The 27,475-nt window shown below is 42.3% G+C and overlaps 1 protein-coding gene across 3 annotated transcripts; it reads left to right on the top strand.

Annotated features, from left to right (window-relative positions):
- The first annotated feature begins 3,336 nt into the window (after positions 1 to 3,336).
- Positions 3,337 to 26,907, top strand: ift27 (intraflagellar transport 27 homolog (Chlamydomonas)). Of its 3 annotated transcripts, none has more exons than XM_045695985.1 (7): positions 3,337 to 3,481; positions 4,072 to 4,151; positions 25,141 to 25,200; positions 25,357 to 25,416; positions 25,711 to 25,866; positions 26,050 to 26,159; positions 26,417 to 26,907. In XM_045695985.1, exons 1-7 carry the CDS (start codon positions 3,448 to 3,450, stop codon positions 26,448 to 26,450), a joined length of 534 nt encoding a protein of 177 aa, XP_045551941.1. In that variant the 5' UTR covers positions 3,337 to 3,447; the 3' UTR covers positions 26,451 to 26,907.
- Positions 26,908 to 27,475: the final 568 nt, after the last annotated feature.

The raw sequence follows: 27,475 nt of genomic DNA on the forward strand, positions 1-27,475 counted from the left end.
CGCCCTAAGTAAATGTAAAATGTTCTTTGTCTAAAATAATTCACTGCACAAAAATAAATCACTGCATTTGAGTCACACAGCCTCAGTCACTTACTCACCTTGTCCACTGTGTGTGTGCCTCTCTGTGACATAAGCTAAACATCTAGCTGGCTAGCTCATCATGTCTCAGTCTAAACTGTACACTCAAAAATACAGAAATGAGTGGGAATCAAACCCTGAATTCAAAGGCTGGTTGAAGCCGTTTATTGGAGGTGATACACGGGCATACTGCCTGTATTGTAAGGCTGATTTCTACCCCAAACTTTGTGATGTAAAAAAACACATGACAACTCAAAAACACTCAAAAGCCAAAGCCTTATAACAGTTCCACCCAAAACAAGCTGCCATTTATGTTTAAAAAATGAATTACTGTGCAAAAAGGCTGAGGCCACCATGGCATTAGCTATCGCTGAACGCTGTTCCACGCTGGCATGTGATCACATTGGAGAAGCATGTAGAGCTGCTTTCTCAGACTCCACTGCTGCTACCCACTTCAAAATGCACAGGACAAAGTGCACAGAAATGATTAATGGTGTTCTAGCACCATACTTTCTGAAACAGTTGGTCGCAGATGTGGGTAACCAGCGTTTCAGCCTCCTCCTCGATGAGTCCACGGATGTAAGTGTTTCTAAGTACCTGGGGGTTGTGATAAGGTACTTTAGTGACACCAAGCAGACAATTGTATCAACATTTCTGGGGCTTGTTGAGTTGGAGGGAGGAGATGCCAAATCTATAGCCTGTGCTGTTGTGGCTTTCCTCGAGAAGTGTTGTCTTAAAAAAGAGAAACTCCTGGGGATAGGGACTGACAATGCCTCTGTTATGACGGGGATTAACAATGGGGTCCATAAAGTGCTGAAGGAGGAGTATGGCCTCAAATATCTGGTTCTTATTCACTGTGTGTGCCACTCTCTGCAGCTTGCTGTAAGTCATGCTTCCAATGACACCATCCCCCGTAGTGTGGAGTACTTGTTACGAGAGACTTATAACTGGTTTTCAGTGTCTCCAAAGCACAGGGAGTCCTACAAGGCCATATATGAGACCATCAACTGTGGGGAGAAACCTTTACAGATAACCAAGGTGTGTGCCACTCGTTGGCTCTCCATTGAACCCGCGGTTTCATGCATTTTGGACCAGTGGGAGGAGCTTAGGCTGCATTTCACAGTCACCAAGTCCAGTGAACACTGCTACATGGCTGAGGTTTTATACTCCATGTACAGTGATCCTCAAAATATATTGTATCTGACTTTTTTGAAGTCAGTGCTGGGTGAGGTACAGTTGGCCATCAAGGCTTTTGAGGGAGAGCAAGTAGGTCCTCTTAAGCTACTTGACAGCTTGGTTAGCCTGATCAAGTCTGTGAGCAGCAGGGTGCTGAATCCACTGACAAATGTTGATGTACTCAAAGGGCCGATAGATGGATACATCAGTTCCAAACCGTACCTTGGTTACCTTTTTGAGTCAAAGGCAGCTGAGCTCCACCTTGCGCCTGACGATGAAAACAATGACCGAAAGCGGTGTGTAGCCTTCACCATCTCCCTCACTAATGAGTTGAGGGTGAGACTGCTGGACAACATCGAAGCATTGCAGTACATGTCAGATTTCAATGTGGAGGAAACTCTAAAGCACAATAAGAGCCCTGGAGAAATAGAAAACATAGCCAAGCTCCTTGGCTACTCCCCTGCAGAGATAGACAAGATTGTCCAGCAATGGCGTGCCATCCAACTTAGTAAATGGAATGAGACAAAAAACACACTGGGCTTCTGGAGTGAGATTTGGAAGTTCAGGGATGCAGCTGATATCAACCCGTTTCAAGAAGTTGCCATGGCTGCTGTGTCTGTGATGTCCTTGTCACACTCGAATGCTGAAGTTGAGAGAGTATTCAGCCAGATGAGTGTGGTAAAAAGCAAACTTAGAAATGGGATGTCCTTGCAGACCCTTAACTCCATCCTGTACATTCGATATGGATGAAGCTGTCTGGTGAGGCTTGCTATGAGCACCAGCTCCCTGATAATGTTTTGCAGCTTTTTGGCACATCAGCTGCTTACTCATTTAAGTCAGCTCCCTAAGTTGCTGAACCTGCCATAGAGAGCCTTGACCAAAATGACGATGACCCACTCTTTCTGTGAGCCAGCACAGCCTGTGTGTGTGTGGAGGGGGGTCTGAAAAAAAACTATTAACCTGAATTAGGGCCAGACTAGTTACCATAATTTTCTCACATTGACAGTTTTTTCTATTGTCTCTTTTTGGTCTATTTAGATTGTTAATGTAAATTGTATACAAAAAAATGTAAAAAATGTTACGGTTAAAAATGTTAATGTTTTACTGTGACTTGTTGTAGGCTCCTAAGTGGACCATAAGGTTAAAAACCAAACCAAAAAAAAATAAAATAATAAAAAAAAAATACATAAAAATAACTCCGCCAGAGTGTCTCTTTTGGGTCACTTGCCGGTCCCAAGCCCGGATAAAGGAGGAGGGTTGGAATTGTGACATTAAAAAAAACAAGAATCGACAGACACAAGTTCATTTGTAGTTCTAAACATATTTAGGGTATTTTTTACTCACTTTTTGTCTCTCCCACAACGTTATTCCTCTCTCCTACAGCATCCATCACAATTACATGCACATGGCCAATTATGCAAATTAGGTGATGATATCATTTAGCGACTTCTAGAGACTTTTAGGACAGCCAATAGCTACTTTCCTTACTGAGGAGTTGGCAACACTGAATTTGCTACGTCCCATTGGAGAGTCATGTGCAGGTCGTTTGTCATAGCCAGGAAAGAGAGAGAAGAGGGAAAACTGAGTTAAGGGGGAAGACTTACATAGACTTTGGCAGTCTAATTTTTGCTTCTAATAATGTTAGGACACAACAGGGATGGCATTTAGGAGATATAATTTAGGGCTACCTACTATAGAAAATCATGATAGAAATGATGGCCTGTCAAGCATTGCATATTTTATAGATATGAATCTACCTGTGTGCATTCAAATTATGTAGATTAGCTATTCTAAAAGATGTGATGCATGTTCCATTGAAAATATCACTGAGGCAGTACATAAAACAATTCTTAATACCTTACTGGCTCTAACACGGGAGTAAAATTCAGTAGGCTAATTGCTAGAATAATGGTCTACAGTCAATGAACGCTTCCATCTAGCGGTAATTAAGGGAACAGTCACGTTGGGCTCAGGTTGACGTCAACGCTCTTACGTTGACACAGCTGGCCAATGACAGCGCAGATATTGAAACGTGCTTGTTGGTTGGATCAATGAGAGCGTTTCTGCTCAGGTTGCTAGGAAACGCGTCGTGTCCATGTTGCTGAGGCGGAAGGAAGATTCTGTAGCGTAAAATTAAAAACACAAAGCAGTTTTGAAGATTTTGCTAATATATTTATTTGTTTGTACGCTGCCATGGTGAAATTAAGATCAAGGTGCCTTCTTGTAGGTAAGATTTAGAAATGTATTCGTTGCTAAGAAGTTGTTTTAGGAATGACAACGTCTGTACTGTAAATAAAGTAGCTGAGACATAGGCTAGCTTGCAAAACGTTGGATAGGACAGAGCAGCAAGCTAGCTAAGTTAGAAAAGGCCCTAGATAGCTAACAGTTTTACAAGCATTTGCAAGTTACATAACTCTAGGATTACACGTTTGAGTAGGGCAAACATGGAAGAGACGTATGCATTCTATCAATTCGATTTCAATTCAAGGGGCTTTATTGTCATGGGAAACATGTTAACATTGCCAAAGCAAGTGAAATAGATAATAAACAAAAGTTAAATAAACAATAAAACATTTACAGTAAACATTACTCTTATAAAAGTTCCAAAAGAATAAAGACATTTCAAATTTCATATTATGTCTATATACAGTGTTGTAATTATGTGAAAATAGTTAAAGTACAAAAGGGAAAATAAATAAACATAAATATAGGTTGTATTTACAATGGTGTTTGTTCATCTCTCTCTCTTTCTCTCTGGCTCTCTCTTTCTCTCTGGCTCTCTCTCTCTCTCTGTCGCGCCACCCTTCCCCTCTTCAGGAGATGCAGCAGTGGGGAAAAGTGCTCTCTCTCAGATGTTCCGGAGTGATGGCGCACACTTCCAGAAGAACTACAGTATGGTGAGAAAATAACTTTGAGACACACACACACACACACACACACACACACACACACACACACACACACACACACACACACACTGGCCTCTCTCTAGCCTGGTCTCCCAGATCTGTTTGTTTGTGCTCTTGCCAACTCAGATTCTTCACTTAAAATGTATGCCAAACAAAAACCATTGATTTCAAAGTTTAACAAATCATACAACTCTATGCACAAGGACTACTTTTAACAATACGCACTGAACATTTCACCAAAACACATTTACATTTACATTACATTTAAGTCATTTAGCAGACGCTCTTATCCAGAGCGACTTACAAAATGGTGCATTCACCTTATGATATCCAGTGGAACAACCACTTTACAATAGTGCATCTAAATCTTTTAAGGGGGGGGTTAGAAGGATTACTTTATCCTATCCTAGGTATTCCTTAAAGAGGTGGGGTTTCAGGTGTCTCCGGAAGGTGGTGATTGACTCCGCTGTCCTGGCGTCGTGAGGGAGCTTGTTCCACCATTGGGGTGCCAGAGCAGCGAACAGTTTTGACTGGGCTGAGCGGGAACTGTTTAATGGATAATGGATTAATAAACATTTAATGGAAGAACTGTGTTGATATTCCAAAAACTGTTAAATATCTTCTCAGAATTATGATTCAATGATGTCTGCAGAAATCATGGGTTGTCAGCTATGACATGACTCATTGACCACACACACTGCATAACAACAACACACTGGTGTGAGTGTGTGTGTTGTGACACACCGGTCTAAGTGAACAGAGACAAATCAAATCACATTTTATTTGTCACATGCACCGAATACAACTGTTGTAGACTTTACTGTGAAATGCTCTTCCCAATGATGCAGAGTAAAAAAGAAAAAAAAAAGAAATACAAAATAATAGTAACACAAGGAGTAAAATCCACAAGAATGGAGCTCTATACAGGGAGTATTAGTACCAGATCAATGTGCAGAGGTACGAGGTATTTGAGGCATAATACAGTTGAAGTCGGAAGTTTACATACACCTTAGCCAAATACATTTAAACTCAGTTCTTCACATTTCCTAAAATGTAATCCTTGTAAAAATTCCCTGTCTTAGGTCAGTTAGGATAAGCACTTTATTTTAAGAATGTGAAATGTCAGAATAATAGTAGAGAGAAGGATTTATTTCAGCTTTTATTTATTTCATAACATTCCCAGTGGGTCATAAGTTTACATACACTCAATTAGTATTTGGTAGCATTGCCTTTAAATTGTTTAACTTGGGTCAAACGTTTCGGGTAGCCTTCCACAAGCTTCCCACAATAAGTTGGGTGAATTTTGGCCCATTCCTCCTGACAGAGCTGGTGTAACTGAGTCAGGTTTGTAGGCCTCTTTGCTCACACACACTTTTTCAGTTCTGCCCACAAATTTTCTATAGGATTGAGGTCAGGGCTTTATGGCCTCTCCAATACCTTGACTTTGTTGTGCGTAAAGCTATTTTGCCACAACTTTGGAAGTATGCTTGGGTTCATTGTCCATTTGGAAGACCCATTTGCGACCAAGCTTTAACTTCCTGACTGATGTCTTGAGATGTTGCTTCAATATAGCCACATAATTTTCCTACCTCATGATGCCATCTATTTTGGGAAGTGCATCAGTCCCTCCTGCAGCAAAGCACCCCCACAACATGATGCTGCCACCCCCATGCTTCATGGTTGGGATGGTGTTCTTCAGCGTGCAAGCCTCCCCCTTTTTCCTCCAAACATAACGATGGTCATTATGGCCAAACAGTTTTATTTTTGTTTCATCAGACCAGAGGACATTTCTCCAAAACGTACAATCTTTGTCCCCATGTGCAGTTGCAAACCGTAGTCTGGCTTTTTTATGGCGATTTTGGATAAGTGGCTTCTTCCTTTCTGAGCGGCCTTTCAGGTTATGTCGATATAGGACTCGTTTTACTGTGGATATAGATACTTTTGTACCTGTTTCCTCCAGCATCTTCACAAGGTCCTTTGCTGTTGTTCTGGGATTGATTTGCACTTTTCGCACCACAGTACATTCATCTCTAGGAGACAGAATGCATCTCCTTCCTGAGCGGTATGACAGCTGCATGGTCCCATGGTGTTAATACTTGCGTACTATTGTTCGTACAGATGACCGTGGAACCTTCAGGCGTTTGGAAATTGCTCCCAAGGATTAACCAGACTTGGCTGATTTCTTTTGATTTTCCCATGATGTCAAGCAAAGAGGCACTGAGTTTGAAGGTAGGCCTTGAAATACATCCACAGGTACACCTCCAATTGATTCAAATGATGTCAATTAGCCAATCTGAAGCTTCTAAAACCATGACATCCTTTTCTGGAATTTTCCAAGCTGTTTAAAGGCTCAGACAATTTGGTGTATGTAAACGTCTGACCCACTGGAATTGTGATACATTGAATTATAAGTGAAATAATCTGTCTGTAAACAATTGTTGGAAAAATTACTTGTGTCATGCACAAAGTAGATGTCCTAACCGACTTGCCAAAACTATAGTTTGTTAACAAAGAAATTGTGGAGTGGTTGAAAAATGAGTTTTAATGACTCCAACCTAAGTGTATGTAAACTTCTGACTTCAACTGTATGTACATGGGTAAAGTGACTAGGCATCAGGATAGATAATAAAAAGAGTGAAATAAAGAACAGAGTAGCAGCAGCAAATTATGAGTGTACAACTGTGTGTGTGTCTTTGTGTGTGTGTGTGTGTGTGTGTGTGTGTGTGTGTGTGTGTGTGTGTGTGTGTGTGTGTGTGTGTGTGTGTGTGTGTGTGTGTGTGTGGACAAGTTGTTACAGCTGTTGATAAGTCATTGTAGTAATCTGACAATGTTTTTAATGTCATTACATTAAGATATAAGGTGGGTGATCATAGCTATAAAATTCACAAGTTGATTTAAAACCTATTTTTAACCCTTTCTCCTGGTTGTGGCTTGATGGATTTGTCCAAAATCGTATGACGTAAAACATTACTTTGATGGCTGTTTAACAGTCTGATGGCCTTGAGATAGAAGCTGTTTTTCAGTCTCTCGGTCCCCGCTTTGATGCACCTGTACTGACCTCGCCTTCTGGACGGTAGCGGGGTGAACAGGCAGTGGCTCGGGTGGTGGTTCTCCTTGATGATATTTTTGGCCTTCCTGTGACATCGGGTGGTGTAGGTGTCCTGGAGGGCAGGTAACTTGCCCCTGGTGATGCGTTGTGCAGACCTCACTACCCTCTGGAGAGCCTTACGGTTGTGGGCGGAGCAGTTGCCGTACCAGGCGGTGATACAGCCTGACAGGATGCTCTCGATTGTGCATCTGTAAAAGTTTGTGAGTATTTTTGGTGACAAGCCGAATTTCTTCAGCCTCTGAGGTTGAAGAGGTGCTGCTGTGGCCCATCAGGAAGTCCAGGACCCAGTTGCACAGGGCGGGGTCGAGACCCAGGGTCTCGAGCTTAATGACGAGTTTGGAGGGTACTATGGCGTTAAATGCTGAGCTGTAGTTGATGAACAGCATTTTTACATAGGTATTCCTCTTGTCCAGATGTGTTAGGGCAGTGTGCAGTGTGATTGCGATTGCGTTGTCTGTGGACCTATTGGGGCGGTAAGCAAATTGGAGTGGGTCTAGGGTGTCAGGTAGGGTGGAGGTGATATGGTCCTTGACTAGTCTCTCAAAGCACTTCATGATGACGGAAATGAGTGCTACGGGGCGATAGTCATTTAGCTCAGTTACCTTAGCTTTCTTGGGAACAGGAACAATGGTGGCCCTCTTGAAGCATGTGGGAACAGCAGACTGGGATAAGGATTGATTGAATATGTCCGTAAACACACCAGCCAGCTGGTCTGTGCATGCTCAGAGGACGTGGCTGGGGATGCCGTCTGGGCCGGCAGCCTTGCGAGGGTTAACACGTTTAAATGTTTTACTCACGTTGGCTGCAGTGAAGGATAGGCCGCAGGTTTTGGTAGCGGACCGTGTCAGTGGTACTGTATTGTCCTCAAAGCGAGCAAAGAAGTTGTTTAGTTTGTCTGGGAGCAAGACATCGTGGTCCGCGATGGGGCTGGTTTTAATAGACCCTGTGGGTATAACATCACCAATGCACTTGCTAATAAACTCGCTCAACGAATCAACGTATTCATCAATATTATTGTCCGACGCTTTGCGGAACATATCCCAGTCCACGTGATCGAAGCAATCTTGAAGCGTGGAATCCGATTGGTCGGACCAGCTTTGAACAGACCTGAGCACGGGCGCTTCCTGTTTTAGTTTCTGTCTATAGGCTGGGAGCAACAAAATGGAGTCGTGGTCAGATTTTCCGAAAGGAGGACGGGGGAGGGCTTTGTATGCGTCGCGGAAGTTAGGATAACAACGATCCAGGGTTTTGCCAGCCCGTGTCGCTCATTCGATATGCTGATAAAATTTAGGGAGCCTTGTTTTCAGATTAGCCTTGTTATAATCCCCAGCTACAATAAATGCAGCCTCAGGTATGTGGTTTCTAGTTTACATAGAGTCAAATGAAGTTATTTCAGGGCTGTCGATGTGTCTGCTTGGGGGGTATATACACGACTGTGATTATGATCGAAGAGAATTCTCTCGGTAGATAATGCGGTCTGCATTTGATTGTTAGGAAATCTCGGTCAGGTGAACGAAAGGACTTGAGTTCCTGTATGTTGTTATGATCACACCACGTCTCGTTAATCATAAGGCATACACCCCCGCCCTTCTTCTTACCAGAGAGATGTTTGTTTCTGTCGGCGCGATGTGTGAAGAAACCAGGTGGCTGTACCGACTTTGATAACGTATCCCGAGTGAGCCATGTTTCCGTGAAACAAAGAACTTTACAATCTCTGATGTCTCTCTGGAAGGCAACCCTTGCTCGGATTTCGTCTACCTTGTTGTCAAGAGACTGGACATTGGTGATTAGTATACTCGGGAGCGGTGCGCGATGTGCCCGTCTACGGAGCCTGACCAGAAGACCGCTCCGTCTGCCCCTTCTGCGGCACCGTTGTTTTGGGTCGCCGGCTGGGATCCAATCCATTGTCCTGGGTGGTGGGCCAAACAGAGGATCCGCTTCGGGAAAGTCGTATTCCTGGTCGTAATGTTGGTGAGTTGACGTTGCTCTTATATCCAATAGTTCCTCCTGACTGTATGTAATAAAACTTAAGATTTCCTGGGGTAACAATGTAAGAAATAACAAATAAAAAAACAAAATACTGCATAGTTTCCTAGGAACGCGAAGCGAGGCGGCCATCTCTGTCGGCGCCAGAAGTTCTTGTAGTCTGCTTGATTTACAGCAGGGTTTCGTGAGTTTTAACAGAGAAAGCATCAAGGTAATTAATTAATATTTTCATCCCTCGAACTTGACCCTTACTGTGCCTAATTGTGTAGGATAGACGATTGCGCAACACCCAACTATATTCCTATGAATTATTCTGGATATAATGACAACAAATGACATAGCCTAGTGGGCTCATTCACAATATGAGCTCGTAATGAAATAACATGACAAATACATTTCGGTTTCCATGTTACACCTGCAATTTTAAACAATACAAGGGGTTTGAAGTAGCCTAGTTGAACTAGGAGCTCAGAAATTAATAATATCTAATGCTGGGTTCAACTTGGCTTTCCAAACAAATCCTTCCATTACAAAAGGAACCTGTTTTTTGGTAGCATGGTCATTCTAAAAACAGATGGTGAGGTTAATGCTACCGCTATTGATGGCTTTATTATGTGTGCCTGCGTAGGCCATGTAGTCTACAGAAACATCACTGTGCATACATCCTATTTATTTAGTCAGGACACATTATAGAATATAATAATAATTACAAAATCAATGCATTGGCAAGGCCTAAAAAATGTATTATTCTTAAAGTGGTAATGGCATACTTCTTTTGACACTTTTTGCATGCGTTTTTTGGGGTGGGCTGTGTGTGTGTGTGTGTGGGGGGGGTTCTATATTAAGCCCTATATGTACATAAATCAAAATGATTGCATTTGAGTAATTTAGCAGACACTCTTATCCAGAGTGACTTACAGGAACAATTAGGTTTAAGTGCCTTGCTCAAGGGCACATCCACAGATTTTTCATCTAGTCGGCTCAGGGATTCAAACCTGCAACCTTTCGGTTACTGGCCCAATGCTCTTATCCACTCGGCTACCTGCCGCACAATTGTATAACACTGAAGTCCTTGAAAATTACAATGAAGTGCTTGAAAAAGTCCCTAAAAGTAGTTGAATTTGACTTGCCAATGTCTGTATGAACCCTGCTTAAAGGATGAATAGTCCTAGGCCTATGTTGTTGTATAGCTGGACGTATGGGACAATTTGCATATATTCCTCTAAGTACACATGTGGAACTGCATAACAATTATTAACATTTTTGTTTCAAACCATTTTGAAATGTTGATCCCAATGTCACACATTGGCCCCGTTATTTATAGAAATACTCATATACAGTATAGTAGTGTGCATAAAGTCAGTGCAGATAGTCTGGGGAACCATTTAATGAACTATTTTGTGGTCTGATGTCTATTTAGCAGTCTTATGGCATGGGGTTAGAAGCTGTAGCCGATGCTCTGGTACCATTTGCCGGACGGTGGCAGATTGAACAGTCTATGGCATGGGTGGTTGAAGTCTGACAATTCTCCGGGCCTTTCTCTGACACTGCCTGATATAGAAGTCCTGGATGGCAGGGAGCTTGGCCCCAGTGATGTACTGGGCTGTCCGCACCACCCTCTATAGTGATATGTGTTCGAGGTTGCTGCATTTACCATAACAAGCGGTAATGCAGCCAGTCAAGATGCTCCCAATGGTGCAGCTGTATAACTTTTTGAGGATCTGAGGGCTCATGTCAAATCTTTTCTGCCTCCTGAGGGGGAAGATGCACGGTCGTGCCCTCTTCACGACTGTGTGGAACATGATAATTCATTAGTGATGTGGACGCTAAGAAACTTGAAGCTCTCGACCCGCTCTACTACAGCTCCATCAGAGTGGAGAGATCACTTTGTGGAGCATTATTATGATACAACACACACACACACACACACACACACACACACACACACACACACACAGAGCATGTGAATGTTACCCAAACCCCAGACTCCAACTAACTGGGTTCAGTCTGTTGGACTAAAGGTTATAGACAGACAGACAGACAGACAGACAGACAGACAGACAGACAGACAGACAGACAGACAGACAGACAGACAGACAGACAGACAGACAGACAGACAGACAGACAGACAGACAGACAGACAGACAGACAGACAGACAGACAGACAGACAGACAGACAGGAAGCAGCATCCGGTCCGCAGCCATTCCATTCTCCTCACGTTATCTTCCTCTCAAATGTCAGACGGCCTGTTAGGTTACCTACCGACCGATCTGTTCTGCTATTTATTGCGGACAGGTTCTCCCTCTTACTCACACACACACACACACACACACACACACACACACACACACACACACACACACACACACACACACACACACACACACACACACACACACACACACCCAACCTTTATGTATTCTGTACAGGCTCTCATTGACATTCCACTGAGAGAGAGCCTTCCCAATTCCCATGATGCATCACATCAGCTCATTGCCCCGTCTCTGGTTGGAATATCGCGGAGGAAGAGTGTGTGGGCGTGCGTGCGCAGTTGGCTGCAGTCTTTTGTGTGTGCGTGTGGCGGTGGGCTGCAGTCTTGCATACAAATCAAATTGTATTGGTAACATACACATATGTAGTAGATGTTATTGGTAACATACACATATTTAGCAGATGTTATTGGTAACATACACATATGTAGCAGATGTTATTGGTAACATACACATATGTAGTAGATGTTATTGGTAACATACACATATGTAGCAGATGTTATTGGTAACATACACATATGTAGCAGATGTTATTGCGGGTGTAGCGAAATGCTTATGTTCCTAGCTCCAACAGTGAGGTAATATCTAACTAAATGCTTATGTTCCTAGCTCCAACAGTGAGGTAATATCTAACTAAATGCTTATGTTCCTAGCTCCAACAGTGAGGTAATATCTAACTAAATGCTTATGTTCCTAGCTCCAACAGTGAGGTAATATCTAACTAAATGCTTATGTTCCTAGCTCCAAAAGTGAAGTAATATCTGACAGTATAAAACAATACATACAAATCTAAAGTAAAATAATGTAATTAACAAATATAGAAATATTAGGATGAGCAATGCCAGAGTCCGGAATATAAATATAGATGTATATGATGGGATGTATAGACATGGACATTATCTCAATAGAATATGTTAAATATGTTGGATAGAATATGTCATATATACAGTTGAAGTTGGAAGTTTACATACATCTTAGCCAAATACATTTAAACGCAGTTTCACAATTCCTGACATTTAATCCTAGTAAAAATTCCCTGTCTTAGGTCAGTTAGGATCACCACTTTATTTTAAGAATGTGAAATGTCAGAATAATAGTTGAGAGAATGATTTATTTCAGCTTTTTTTATTATCACATTCCCAGAGGGTCAGAAGTTTACATGCACTCAATTAGTATTTGGTAGCATTGGCTTTAAATTGTTTAACTTGGGTAAAATGTTTCGGGTAGCCTTCCACAAGCTTCCCACAATAAGTTGGGTGAATTTTGGCCCATTCCTCCTGACAGAGCTGGTGTAAGTGAGTCAGTTTTGTAGGCCTCCTTGCTCGCACACGCTTTTTCAGTTCTGCCCACAAATGTTCTATAGGAATTGAGGTCAGGGCTTTGTGATGGCCACTCCAATACCTTGACTTTGTTGTCCTTAAGCCGTTTTGCCACAACTTTGGAAGTATGCTTGTCCATTTGGAAGACCCATTTGCAACTAAGCTTTAACTTCCTGACTGATGTCTTGAGATGTTGCTTCAATATATCAACATAATTTTCCTACCTCATGATGCCATCTATTTTGTGACATGCATCAGACCCTCCTGCAGCAAAGCACCCCCACAACATGATGCTGCCACCCCCATGTTTCATGGTTGGGATGGTGTTCTTCGGCTGTTTTGGAGCAGTGGCTTCTTCCTTGCTGAGCGTCCTTTCAGGTTATGTCGATATAGGACTCGTTTTACTGTAGATATAGATACTTTTGTACCTGTTTCCTCCGGCATCTTTCTGAGTTCTTGGCTGATTTCTTTTGATTTTCCCATGATGTCAAGCAAAGAGGCACTGAGTTTGAAGGTAGGCTTTGAAATACATGTTTATGTAAACTTCTGACCCACTGGTATTGTGATACAGTGAATTATCAGTGAAATAATCTGTCTGTAAACAATTGTTGGAAAAATAATTTGTGTCATGCACAAAGTACAGAGGGGGGAAAAAGTATTTGATCCCCTGCTGATTTTGTACGTTTGCCCACTGACAAAGAAAGGATCCGTCTATAATTTTAATGGTAGGTTTATTTGAACAGTGAGAGACAGAATAACAACAAAAATAAAAAAATTGATTTGCATTTTAATGAGGGAAATAAGTATTTGACCCCCTCTCAATCAGAAAGGCTTCTGGGTCCCAGGTGTCTTTTATACAGGTAACGAGCTGAGATTAGGAGCACACTCTTAAAGGGAGTGCTCCTAACCGCAGCTTGTTACCTGTAAAAGAGACACATGTCCACAGAAGCAATCAATCAATCAGATTTCAAACTCTCCACCATGGCCAAGACCAAAGAGCTCTCCAAGGATGTCAGGGACAAGATTGTAGACCTACACAAGGCTGGAATGGGCTACAAGACCATCGCCAAGCAGCTTGGTGAGAAGGTGACAACATTTGGTGCGATTATTCGCAAATGGAAGAAACACAAAAGAACTGTCAATATCCCTCGGCCTGGGGCTCCATGCAAGATCTCACATCGTGGAGTTGCAATGATCATAAGAACGGTGAGGAATCAGCCCAGAACTACACGGGAGGATCTTGTCAATGATCTCAAGGCAGCTGGGACCATAGTCACCAAGAAAACAATTGGTAACACACTACGCCGTGAAGGACTGAAATCCTGCAGCGCCCGCAAGGTCCCCCTGCTCAAGAATACATATACATGCCCGTCTGAAGTTTGCCAATGAACATCTGAATGACTCAGAGGACAACTGGTGAAAGTGTTTTGGTCAGATGAGACCAAAATGGAGCTCTTTGGCATCAACTCAACTTGCCGTGTTTGGAGGAGGAGGAATGCTGCCTATGACCCCAAGAACACCATCTACACTGTCAAACATGGAGGTGGAAACATTATGCTTTGGGGGTGTTTTTCTGCTAAGGGGACAGGACAACTTCACCGCATCAAAGGGACGATGGACGGGGCCATGTACCGTCAAATCTTGGGTGAGATTTTGTGGATGGGTATTCCAGCATGACAATGACCCAAAACACACGGCCAAGGCAACAAAGGAGTGGCTCAAGAAGAAGCACATTAAGGTCCTGGAGTGGCCTAGCCAGTCTCCAGACCTTAATCCCATAGAAAATCTGTGGAGGGAGCTGAAGGTTCGAGTTGCCAAACGTCAGCCTCGAAACCTTAATGACTTGGAGAAGATCTGCAAAGAGGAGTGGGACAAAATCCCTCCTGAAATGTGTGCAAACCTGGTGGCCAACTACAAGAAACATCTGACCTCTGTGATTGCCAACAAGGGTTTTGCCACCAAGTACTAAGTCATGTTTTGCAGAGGGGTCAAATACTTATTTCCCTCATTAAAATGCTAATCATTTTATAACATTTTTGACATGCGTTTTTCTGGATTTTTTTGTTGTTATTCTGTCTCTCACTGTTCAAATAAACCTACCATTAAAATTATAGACTGATCATTTCTTTGTAAGTGGGCAAACGTACAAAATCAGCAGGGGATCAAATACTTTTTCCCCCCACTGTAGATGTCCTAACCGACATGCCAAAACTATAGTTTGTTAACAAGAAATTTGTGGAGTGATTGAAAAACGAGTTTAAATGACTCCAATCTAACTTTATGTAAACTTCCGACTTCAACTGTATGTAGAATATGTAGGATAGAATAGTAAATGTACAGCAATAGTGGAATAGGGTGGACTTGACTAGAATACAGTATATGGATATGAAATGAGTAAAACAATATGTAAACATTATTAAAGTGACCAGTGTTCCATGACTATGTACATTGGGCAGCAGTTTCTCTGAGTACCGGTTGGTATCCGGCTAGTGACAGTGACTAAAGTTCAGGGCAGGGTACTGGGCGAAGGCTAGTGGTGACAGTTTAAAAACCCCTAAGGTCGATTTCCGCTCCCCGCAGAAATGGAATGAACATAATGGCTGTACGACTAGTCTGAAGTCTGTCCGACTTCTGTCTGTAGCGGCCCAACAGTCTGAGCTACACACTAATATGAACACGTACATGTCGGTTGTTTTGCTCTAGGATGCTCACAGGCCTCACAAGACTCATCTGAAGGTCCAGTATATACAGTTGAAGTTGGAAGTTTACATACACAAAGTTGACTGTGCCTTTCAACAGCTTGGAAAATTCCAGAAAATTACGTCATGGCTTTAGAAGCTTCTGATAGGCTAATTGTCATCATTTGAGTCAATTGGAGGTATACCTGTGGATGTATTTCAAGGCCTACCTTCAAACTCACTGCCTCTTTGCTTGACATCATGGGGAAATCAAAAGAAATAAGCCAAGGCCTCAGAAAAACAATTGTAGACCTCCACATGTCTGGTTCATCCTTGGGAGCAATTTCCAAACGCCTGAAAGTATCACGTTCATCTATACAAACAATAGTACGCAAGTATAAACACCATGGGACCATGCAGCCGTCATACCGCTCAGGAAGGAGACGCGTTCTGTCTCCTAGAGATTAACGTACTTTGGTGCGAAAAGTGCAAATCAATCCCAGAACAACAGCAAAAGGACCTTGTGAAGATGCTGGAGGAAAGGCCTCTCAGCAAGGAAGAAGCCACTGCTCCAAAACCTCCATTAAAAAGCCAGACTACGGTTTGCAACTGCATATGGGGACAAAGACCGTACTTTTTGGAGAAATGTCCTCTGGTCTGATGAAACAAAAATAGAACTGTAAGGCCATATTGACCATCGTTATGTTTGGAGGAAAAAGGGGGAGGCTTGCAAGCCGAAGAACACCATCCCAACCGTGAAGCATGGGGGTGGCAGCATCATGTTGTGGGGGTGCTTTGCTGCAGGAGGGTCTGGTGCATGTCACAAAATAGATGGCATCATGAGGTAGGAAAATTATGTGGATATATTGAAGCAACATCTCTAGACATCAGTCAGGAAGTTAAAGCTTGGTCGCAAATGGGTCTTCCAAATGGACAATGACCCCAAGCATACTTCCAAAGTTGTGGCAAAATGGCTTAGGGACAACAAAGTCAAGGTATTGGAGTGGCCATCACAAAGCCCTGACCTCAATCCTATAGAAAATGTGTGGGCAGAACTGAAAAAGCGTGTGCGAGCAAGGAGGCCTACAAACCTGACTTAGTTACACCAGTTCTGTCAAAAGGAATGGGACCAAAATTCACCCAACTTATTGTGGGAAGGTTGTGGAAGGCTACCCGAAACGTTTGACCCAAGTTAAACAATTTAAAGGCAGTGCTACCAAATACTAATTGAGTGTATGTAAACTTCTGACCCACTGGGAATGTGATGAAAGAAATAAAAGCTGAAATAAATCATTCTCTCTACTATTATTCTGACATTTCACGTTCTTAAAATAAAGTGGTGATCCTAACTGACCTAAGACACGGTAGTTTTACTAGGATTAAATGTCAGGAATTGTGAAAAACTGAGTTGAAATGTATTTGGTTAAAGTGTATGTAAACTTCTGAGTTCAACTGTATAAATGCAAGTACAGTATATATGGAGACTGTTTAGTGACAAAAATAAAGGGTTAAATGCATGTATATAAAAAAAATAATAACAAATGTTTCTCACAGATATAGGATAGTCACTTCAGAACAATCTTCCTTTAGATATTTTTCTTCTGTTGTTCCATGTAGTGAATCTGTTATTCAATGTGTTTGTATGGGCTAATAATGTTTTGATATATATATTTTGATACTTCAAGGGGTCTTAAAATTCAAAATCAAATAGCAAAATGATCCTTGTTATGACCCTAAAACAATTCCATATAGCTTAGTAGTACTGTGTGATTGTAGTACTGTTTGATTGTAGTGCTGTTTTGCCTGTTTGATTGTAGTACTGTTTGATTGTAGTACTGTTTTGCCTGTTTGGTTGTAGTACTGTTTGATTGTAGTACTGTTTTGCCTGTTTGATTGTAGTACTGTTTTGCCTGTTTGATTGTAGTACTGTTTGATTGTAGTACTGTTTTGCCTGTTTGATTGTAGTACTGTTTGTGCCTGTTTGATTGTAGTGCTGTTTTGCCTGTTTGATTGTAGTACTGTTTTGCCTGTTTGATTGTAGTGCTGTTTGATTGTAGTGCTGTTTTGCCTGTTTGATTGTAGTACTGTTTGATTGTAGTACTGTTTTGCCTGTTTGATTGTAGTACTGTTTGATTGTAGTACTGTTTGATTGTAGTACTGTTTTGCCTGTTTGATTGTAGTACTGTTTTGTCTGTTTGATTGTAGTACTGTTTTGCCTGTTTGATTGTAGTACTGTTTTGTCTGTTTGATTGTAGTGCTGTTTTGCCTGTTTGATTGTAGTGCTGTTTTGCCTCTTTGATTGTAGTGCTGTTTGATTGTAGTACTGTTTTGCCTGTGTGATTGCCTTACAGATGACATAACTGGACTGCTTGTACTCGTCCATGTCCCAGTCACCTTGCCATGGTTAAATGCGTTGTTTCGAGGTTTCAGTTTTGTGCGAATGCCGCCATCTATCCACGTTTTTGGTTTGGATAGGTTTTAATTGTCACAGTGGGAACCACATCTGTTATGCACTTCCTGATGAACTCAGTCACCAAGTCAGTGTATATGTCAATGTTATTCAAATCAAATTGTATTTGTCACATGCGCCGAATACAACAGGTGTAGACCTTACCGTGAAATGCTTACTCACAAGCCCTAAACCAACAATGCAGTTTTAAGAAAATAGAGTTAAGAAAATATGTACTAAATAAACTAAAGTAAAAAATGAAAAAAGTAACATAATAAAATAACAATAATGATGCTATATACAGGGGGTACCGGTACCGAGTCAATGTGTGGTAGGTACAGTGTAAAAACAAAGGTGGGGAGGTGACAATGTAAATAGTCCAGGTGGCCATTTGATTAATTGTTCAGCAATCTTATGTCTTGGGGGTAGAAGCTGTTAAGGAGCCTTTTGGACCTAGACTTGGCGCTCCGGTACCGCTTGCCATGCGGTAACAGAGAGAACAGTCTATGACTTTTGTGACTGGAGTCTTTGACACATTTTTGGGCCTTCCTCTGACACTGCTTAGTATATAGGTCCTGGATGTCAGGAAGCTTGGCCCCAGTGATGTACTGGGCTGTACGCACTACCCTCTGATGCCGAGCAGTTGCCATACCAGGCGGTGATGCAACCAGTCAGGATGCTCTCGATGGTGCAGCTGTAGAACCTTTTGAGGATCTGAGGACCCAAGCCAAATCTTTTCAGTCTCCTGAGGGGGAAAAGGTGTTGTCGTGCCCTCTTCACAACTTTCTTGGTGTGTTTGCACCATGATAGTTTATTGTTGATGTGGACACCAAGGAACTTGAAGCTCTCAACCTACTCCACTGCAGCCTCGTTGATGTGAATGGGGGCGTGTTCGGCCCTCTTTTTCCTGTAGTCCACGATCATCTCCATTGTCTTGCTCACGTTGAGGAAGAGGTTGTTGTCCTGGCACCACACTGCCAGGTCTCTGAGCTCCTCCCTATAGGCTGTCTCATCATTGTCAGTGACCAGGCCTACCACCGTTGTGTCGTCAGCAAACTTAATGATGGTGTTGGAGTCGTGCTTGGCCAACCCGGAAAATATCCCAGTCCGCGTGATAAAAACAATCGTGAAGCATAGATTCCGATTGGTCATACCAATGTTGAACAGTCCTTACCACGGGTACTTCCCGTTGATTTTCTGAAGGGAGGTGGGGGAGGGCCTTGTAGCTGTCTCGGAAGGGAGAGTAGCATTGGTCGAGAATGTTCGAGGTTGGAGTAGCGCAGGCGATGTGTTGTTAAAACTTCAGTAGCGTTTTCCTCAGATTTGGTTTATTAATGTCCCCGGCTACAATAAATGCGGCCTCAGGATATGCGGTTTCCAGTTTGCTTGAGAGCCGTCGTGGTGTCGGCTTTAGGGGAATATACACGGCTGTAATGATTATCTAAGATAATTTTCACGGGAGGTAATGCGGTCGGCATTTGATTGTGAGGTATTCCAGGTCGAGGGAACAAAAGGACTTGAGTTCCTGTATGTTACCACAATGTCACCATGAGTAGTTAATCAAGAAACATACACCTCCGCCTTTCTTTTTCCTCTGACAGTTCTTTGTTCCTGTCTGGGCTATGTACTGAGAACCCAGCTGGCTGTATGGACAGGTGCAGTATATCTGGAGAGGGCTATGATTCTGTGAAACAGACTGTGTTACAGTCCCTGATGTCTCTCTAGAAGGAGATCCTCGCCCTGAGCTCGTCTACTTTATTGTCCAGGGACTGAACATTAGCGAGTAATATACTCGCAAGGTGTGGATGATATGCACGCCTCCTGAGTGAGACCAAAATTCCACTCCGTACACCTTTTCTCCATTGGCGTTGCCTTGTAGCAGCTGCTGGGATTAGTGGATTTGCCTCGGGGGAGGTGCGAACAAAGGATCCAATTCAGAAGTTGTATTTTTGGTGGAAATGCTGGTGAGTGACCATCGATCCAATATCCAAAAGTTATTTTTGGCTGTAGATAATAATGCAAGAAACCTTCTGGGCAAATAATGCAAGAAATAACAAAAAATATATAAATACTACAAAGTTGCTTACGAGCCAGGAACAGGGCATCCGTGTCTATCGGCGCCATTTTGTCCATTTGTGTGTGTGTGTGTGTGTGTGTGTGTGTGTGTGTGTGTGTGTGTGTGTGTGTGTGTGTGTGTGTGTGTGTGTGTGTGTGTGTGTGTGTGTGTGTGTGTGTGTGTGTGTGTGTTGGGCTTTTGTGTTATGTGTGTAACTTAGTTATGCTCCGTGGCTTGGGCTCAGATGAGTAGAGCAGTGAGCAGTGCAGAGTTTGGCAGTGGTGGAAAAAGTTCCAAATGGTCATACTTCTGTAAAAATATAGATACCTTAATAGAAAGTTACTCAAGTAAAAGTGAAAGTCACCCAGTAAAATACTACTTGAGTAACAGTCAAAAAAGATTTTGTTTTAAATATACTTAAGTATCAAAAGTAAATGTAATTGCTCATACTTAAGTATCAAAAGTAGAAGTAAAAGTATGAATGATTTAAAAGCAAATCAAAGCAGACGGCACCATTTTCTTGTTTTTAAAATGTACGGATAGCCAGGGGCACACTCCAACACTCAGACATTATTTACAAAAGATGCATTTGTGTTTAGTGAGTCCGCCAGACCATAAGCAGTAGGGATTACCACGTGTTCTCTTGATAAGTGTGTGAATTTCACAATTATCCGGTCCTTCTAAGCATTCAAAATGTAACAATTACTTTCGGTTGTCAGGGAAAATGTATGGAGTTAAAAGTACAATATTTTCTATAGGAATGTAGTGAAGTAAAAGTTGTCAAAAATATAAATAGTGAAGTACATTCCCCAAAAAACAACTTAACTCTTACATCTAGATGTTCCGCTAGCGGAACACCGCTCCAATATCCAATGATAGGGCGTGGCGCGAATTACAAACTCCTCAAAAATCCAAAAACTTCAATTTTTCAAACATATGACTATTTTACACCATTTTAAAGACAAGACTCTCCTTTATCTAACCACATTGTCCGATTTCAAAAAGGCTTTACAACGAAAGCAAAACATTAGATTATGTCAGGAGAGTACCCAGCCAGAAATAATCACATACCCATTTTTCAAGCTAACATATAATGTCACAAAAACCAAAACCACAGCTAAATGCAGCACTAACCTTTGATGATCTTCATCAGATGACACTCCTAGGACATTATGTTATACAATACATGCATGTTTTGTTCAATCAAGTTCATATTTATATAAAAAAACAGCTTTTTACATTAGCAAGTGACGTTCAGAACTAGTATACCCACCGAAACTTCCGGTGAATTTACTAAATTACTCACGATAAACGTTCACAAAAAACATAACAATTATTTTAAGAATTATAGATACAGAACTCCTTTATGCAATCGCGGTGTCAGATTTTAAAATAGCTTTTCGGTGAAAGCACATTTTGCAATATTCTGAGTAGATAGCCCGGCCATCATGGCTAGCTATTTTGACACCCACCAAGTTTGGCACTCACCAAACTCAGATTTACTATAAGAAAAATTGGATTACCTTTGCTGTTCTTCGTCAGAATGCACTCCCAGGACTTCTAGTTTACACCCAATGTTGTTTTGGTTCCAAATAATCCATAGTTATATCCAAATAGCGGCGTTTTGTTCTTGCGTTCAAGACACTATCCGAAGGGTGACGTGCCGGCGCGTATCGTGACAAAAAAATTTCAAAATATTCCATTACCGTACTTCGAAGCATGTCAAACGCTGTTTAAAATCAATTTTTATGCGATTTTTCTCGTAAATAGCGATAATATTCCGACCGAGAGACGTCGTTTTCGTTCAAAGACTGAAAATGTAAAATGGACTCTTCATGTGCACGCGCGCAACCCGTTTCATTGTTCTCAGATCGACCACTATCCGAATGCGCTACTGTTTTTCAGCCAGGGACTGGCGCGTTCTGAGAGCCTATGGGAGCCTTAGAAAATGTCACGTTACAGCAGAGATCCTCTATTTTCCATAAAGAGGCTATAGAAGGCCAAGAAATGGTCAGAGAGGGCACTTCCTGTATGCAATCTTCTCAGGTTTTGGCCTGCCATATGAGTTCTGTTATACTCACAGACACCATTCAAACAGTTTTAGAAACTTTAGGGTGTTTTCTATCCAAATCAAACAATTATATGCATATTCTAGTTTCTGGGCAGGAGTAATAACCAGATTAAATCGGGTACGTTTTTTTATCCGGCCGTGAAAATACTGCCCCCTATGATAAACAGGTTAAGTAGTACTTTAAAGTATTTTTACTTACGTACTTTACACCACTGGGGTTGGTGTAAATGGCACCCTATTCCCTATCTACCCCATAAGGCTTTGGTCAAAAATAGTGCACTATATAGGGAATAGGGTGCCATTTGGAAAGGAACTTCAGTGATTATAATATATTTAATATAGAACAATATATGCCATTTAGTAGACACTTTTATCCAAAGCGACTTATAGTCATGCGTGCATATATTTTACGTATGAGTGGTCCCGGGAATCGAACCCACTACCCTGCTGTTGCAAGTGCCATGCTAGTACCAACTTAGCTACAAAGGACCAAATGAAAATACCACCTTCCTTTCTTCTTCAAGGTTATCACAGATATAGAACTGGATATGTGTCATGTGTCAAAGTACACACACACACCAGGGCTGCACTATATGGGGGAAAAAATAGAATTGGGATTTTTTTTACTAAGTGTTACGATTAGGATTTGACGTGCAATACAGTGCCTTGCAAAAGTATTCATCCCCCTTGGCGTTTTTCCTATTTTGTTGCATTGCAACCTGTAATTTGAATGGATTTTTATTTGGATTTCATGTAATGGACATACACAAATTGATGAAGTGAAATTAAAAAAAATACTTTTTTTTTAATTATTTTTTTTTTAAATTGGAAAAGTGGTGGATGCATATGTATTCACCCCCTTTGCTATGAAGCCCCTAAATAAGATCTGGTGCAACCAATTACCTTCATAAGTCACATAATTAGTTCAATAAAGTCCCCCTGTGTGCAATCTAAGTGTCACATGATCTGTCACATGATCTCAGTATATATACACCTGTTCTGAAAGGCCCCAGAGTCTGCAACACCACCAAGCAAGCGGCACCATGAAGACCAAGAATCTCTCCAAACAGGTCAGGGACAAAGTTTTGGAGAAGTACAGATCAGGGTTGGGCTATAAAAAAATATCCGAAACTTTGAACATCCCACGGAGCACCATTAAATCCATTATTAAAGAATGGAAAGAATATGGGACCACAACAAACCTGCCAAGAGAGGGCCGCCCACCAAAACTCACAGACCAGGCAAGGAGGGCATTAATCAGAGAGGCAACAAAGAGACCAAAGATAACCCTGAAGGAGATGCAAAGCTCCACAGCGGAGATTGGACAATCTGTCTATAGGACCACTTTAAACCGTACACTGCACAGAGCTGGGCTTTACAGAAGACTGGTCAGAAAAAAGCCATTGCTTAAAGAAAGAAATAAGCAAACACTTTTGGTGTTCACCAAAAGGCATGTGGGAGACTCCCCAAACATATGGAAGAAGGTATTCTGGTCAGATGAGACTAAAATTGAGCTTTTTGGCCATCAAGGAAAACGCTATGTCTAGCGCAAACCCAACACCTCTCATCACCCCGGGAATACCATCCCCACAGTGAAGCATGGTGGTGGCAGTATCATGCTGTGAGCATGTTTTTCATCTGCAGGGACTGGGAAACTGGTCAGAATTGAAGGAATGATGGATGGCGCTAAATACAGAGAATTTCTTGAGGGAAACCTGTTTCAGTCTTCCAGAGATTTGAGACTGGGACATAGGTTCACCTTCCAGCAGGACAATGGCCCTAAGCATACTGCTAAAGCAACACTCGAGTGGTTTAAGGGGAAACATTTAAATGTCTTGGAATGGCCTAGTCAAAGCCCAGACCTCAATCCAATTGAGAATCTGTGGTATGACTTAAAGATTGCTGTACACCAGTGGAACCCATCCAACTTGAAGGAGCTGGAGCAGTTTTGCCTTGAAGAATGGGCAAAAATCCCAGTGGCTAGATGTGCCAAGCTTATAGAGACATACCCCAAAAGACTTGCAGCTGTAATTGCTGGATGGGTGGGGGGTGAATACTTTCACAAGCCACTGTATAAATCAAATGTATAGTGAATCTAACAGCGAGGAGGAGGAGCGGTGCTGCTTGAGTGACAAGGGCGGGGCTTGTTGTGTGTAGGAAGCAAGCGGAGAAAAAAAACGCAAACTATAAAAATTGGGGCAGTGTGCAGCCTTAAATTGTGCAGCCTTAAAACACACACACCCACTCTTCCTCCTCCTGTGTCAAAGTAGGAAGAAAGCCATTCACCTATCTTATGCTGTTAGATCTATGTTCTAGATCTTTCATTGGAAACACACAAAGAGAGTTCAAAGTGTTTGAATCAAATCAACGTATTGTAGCCTCTAACCTTTTGTTATGAAAGAGACTGTTTTGTGACAGTTGGGTTTAGGTTGATGTGTGGTTGTTTTGTGACAGTTGGGTTTAGGTTGATGTGTGGTTGTTTTGTGATGATTGGGTTTACGTTGTTGTGTGGTTGTTTTGTGATGACTGGGTTTAGGTTGATGTGTGGTTGTTTTGTGATGATTGGGTTTACGTTGTTGTGTGGTTGTTTTGTGATGATTGGGTTTAGGTTGATGTGTGGTTGTTTTGTGATGATTGGGTTTACGTTGTTGTGTGGTTGTTTTGTGATGTTTACGTTGTTGTGTGGTTGTTTTGTGATGATTGGGTTTACGTTGTTGTGTGGTTGTTTTGTGATGATTGGGTTTAGGTTGATGTGTGGTTGTTTTGTGATGATTGGGTTTAGGTTGATGTGTGGTTGTTTTGTGATGATTGGGTTTAGGTTGATGTGTGGTTGTTTTGTGATGATTGTGTTTAGGTTGATGTGTGGTTGTTTTGTGATGATTGGGTTTACGTTGTTGTGTGGTTATTTTACGATGGTTGCGTTGTGGTTGTGTGATGATGGCTGGTTGCAGGTTGTTGCGTGATGATGGTTGGATTTAGGTTGTGTTGTAGCTGCTGTGTGATGGTTGGGCTTAGGTTGTTGTGTGGTTGTTTTCTAGACGGCTGGAGTGGAACTGGTTGTGAAGTCAGTGAACATCCCAGAGACCAGCGACAGTGTGGTGAGTACCCACTCCCTAGACTGACTCCCACACTCCCCCTATATAGGCTAGAAGCTAGGCTGTTTACAGAAGCCATCAATCTGGAGTTCTTTCATACTGAAAATAACTTTGTGATGATTGACAGTGTTTCTCTCTCTCTTTCTCTCTCCCTCTCAGGAACTGTACATCTTTGACTCTGCCGGGAGGGAAACCTTTGTTGAAGCATGTGAGAAGTTGGTGAGGCCCACTACATATCTACTCTTCAAAGTTACAAAGGATTCACTACTTTCCCTCATCCCTCTCTCTTCCCGCTCTCATCCCTCTCTCATCCCTCTCTCTTCACATCTCTCTTCCCTCTCTCATCCCTCTCTCTTCCTCTCTCTTTTGCTGAATGTTAAATGGATGCAATATTCAATGTTTCCACCCCCCTCTTTCACCCTCCATCACCCCCTCTCGATCTCTCTCTCACTCCCCCCTCTTTCGCCCTCTCTCACCCCCCCTCTCCCCATCCCTCCCTCTATCCCTCTACAGTGGGGCCAGCCGTCTGTGTTGTGTCTGGTGTTTGACGTGAGCAGTGAGCTGTCATTCAGTAGCTGTGGCCGCTGGCTGGAGAGGGTCAGGGCCCACTGCCAGGGTCTGCACATCCCAGGTACCACACACCTCAGCTCTGACCCCCTGTATCTGGAGGTACTTGATCTTAGTGCTCTTTGTGTGTGTGTGTGTGTGTGTGTGTGTGTGTGTGTGTGTGTGTGTGTGTGTGTGTGTGTGTGTGTGTGTGTGTGTGTGTGTGTGTGTGTGTGTGTGTGTGTGTGTGTGTGTGTTATCAACTTTGTGTGCGTGTGTGTGTGTGTGTGTGTTTGTGACGTTCAGGTGTGTTGGTGGGTAACAAGTCGGACCTGTCCTCGCGGAGGGAGGTGGAGACCTCGGTGGCCCAAGAGTGGGCCCAAAGCCAGGGGCTGCAGTACCACGAGACGTCCGCTGTGAGTGCACCCACACCTGGACACAACAGACAAGCTCATAGGCTTCTGGAGCCAAAGTGCCAACACCAAGTCCAAAAACAGTATACCCTCTAACAAAGCGATGATTCAAATGTTTCTCATTCTGTGTGTGTGTGTGTGTGTGTGTGTGTGTGTGTGTGTGTGTGTGTGTGTGTGTGTGTGTGTGTGTGTGTGTGTGTGTGTGTGTGTGTGTGTGTGTGTGTGTGTGTGTGTGTGTGTGCATGGCATCTGTATTGCAGAAAGAGATGGAGAACTGTGAAGCTCCCTTTCTGAGTCTAGCCCAGCTGTTCCACGCTCTCTACCAAGACAGACTACAGACCATACAGAACCTGGCCTAACATTCTAGAACCAGGCCTAACATTCTAGAACCTGGCCTGACAATCTTGAACCTGAACATTCTAGAACCTGGCCTACCATTGTAGAACCTGCAGAATCTGGCCTAACATATAAATATCTATTACATTGTATATATTCTGTTTCTAAGGATATATGAATTATATTTCTATGGATTGTAGGACCTGGCCCAATGTTTTAGAACTTGGCCCAACATTCCCTAAGTGAAAAATACTGCCTCTGACAGTGAGAAATCCACCTTACATTGGGGTGGAGATTAAAATGAAACTATTATCTATTTACTACAATAATTAATGTTATGTATATTCTTCACGTTGTCTGAGTTATGCAGGAGAACATGATAACTTGTATTAAAGTTAGTGATTTCTGTACAGTATTCTGATTGCTAGAGTTTTGCATATGAGGGACCTTTCCATCCCTCTCTCCTTCCATCACCCACTCTCTCTCCCCTTTACTCTCTCCTCTCCATCCCCCCTTTCTGTCCATCAATCCCGCTCTCTCTGTCTCTCTCCACCCCCCGCCCATCCTCTCTCCATCTGTCTCTCTTTCTCCATTTGCAGCTGGAGACCTTCACATAATTTCAATCATTTCCAAACCCGTTTGTTGTTTATTCGTTAACAACCCTGTAATTACTGTTTTAATGACCCTCCTCTCATTGTAACGGGGTCAGACCCACTGCCTATTATAGCCTCTCATGTCTAACACACACACACACACACACACACACACACACACACACACACACACACACTATGCTACGAGGCCTCTATTGAACTAGGCTGTCCGTCCTCCTCAAAGCCACTCGTTCATGGTGATTGAATCTCATATTATGAGATTAAAATAGACTGCTGCCTTGGAATTCTGTTCCCATAACTACTGAGAGTATAATGACATGTTGAGGATTATTAGTTATGACACTGTTATGGTAACTGTTGTTTTAATAC

The sequence above is a fragment of the Salmo salar genome, chromosome ssa02, assembly GCF_905237065.1.
Source record: "Salmo salar chromosome ssa02, Ssal_v3.1, whole genome shotgun sequence".
Taxonomy (NCBI): Eukaryota; Metazoa; Chordata; class Actinopteri; order Salmoniformes; family Salmonidae; genus Salmo; species Salmo salar.

Excerpts from the sequence above, each read along its gene's own strand:
- ift27 (XM_045695985.1), top strand. The coding sequence starts at position 3,448 with ATGGTGAAATTAAGATCAAGGTGCCTTCTTGTAG. Across the intron at positions 3,482-4,071 it reads ATCAAGGTGCCTTCTTGTAG|GAGATGCAGCAGTGGGGAAA; the intron begins GTAAGATTTAGA and ends TCCCCTCTTCAG. Across the intron at positions 25,867-26,049 it reads CTGACCCCCTGTATCTGGAG|GTGTGTTGGTGGGTAACAAG; the intron begins GTACTTGATCTT and ends TGTGACGTTCAG.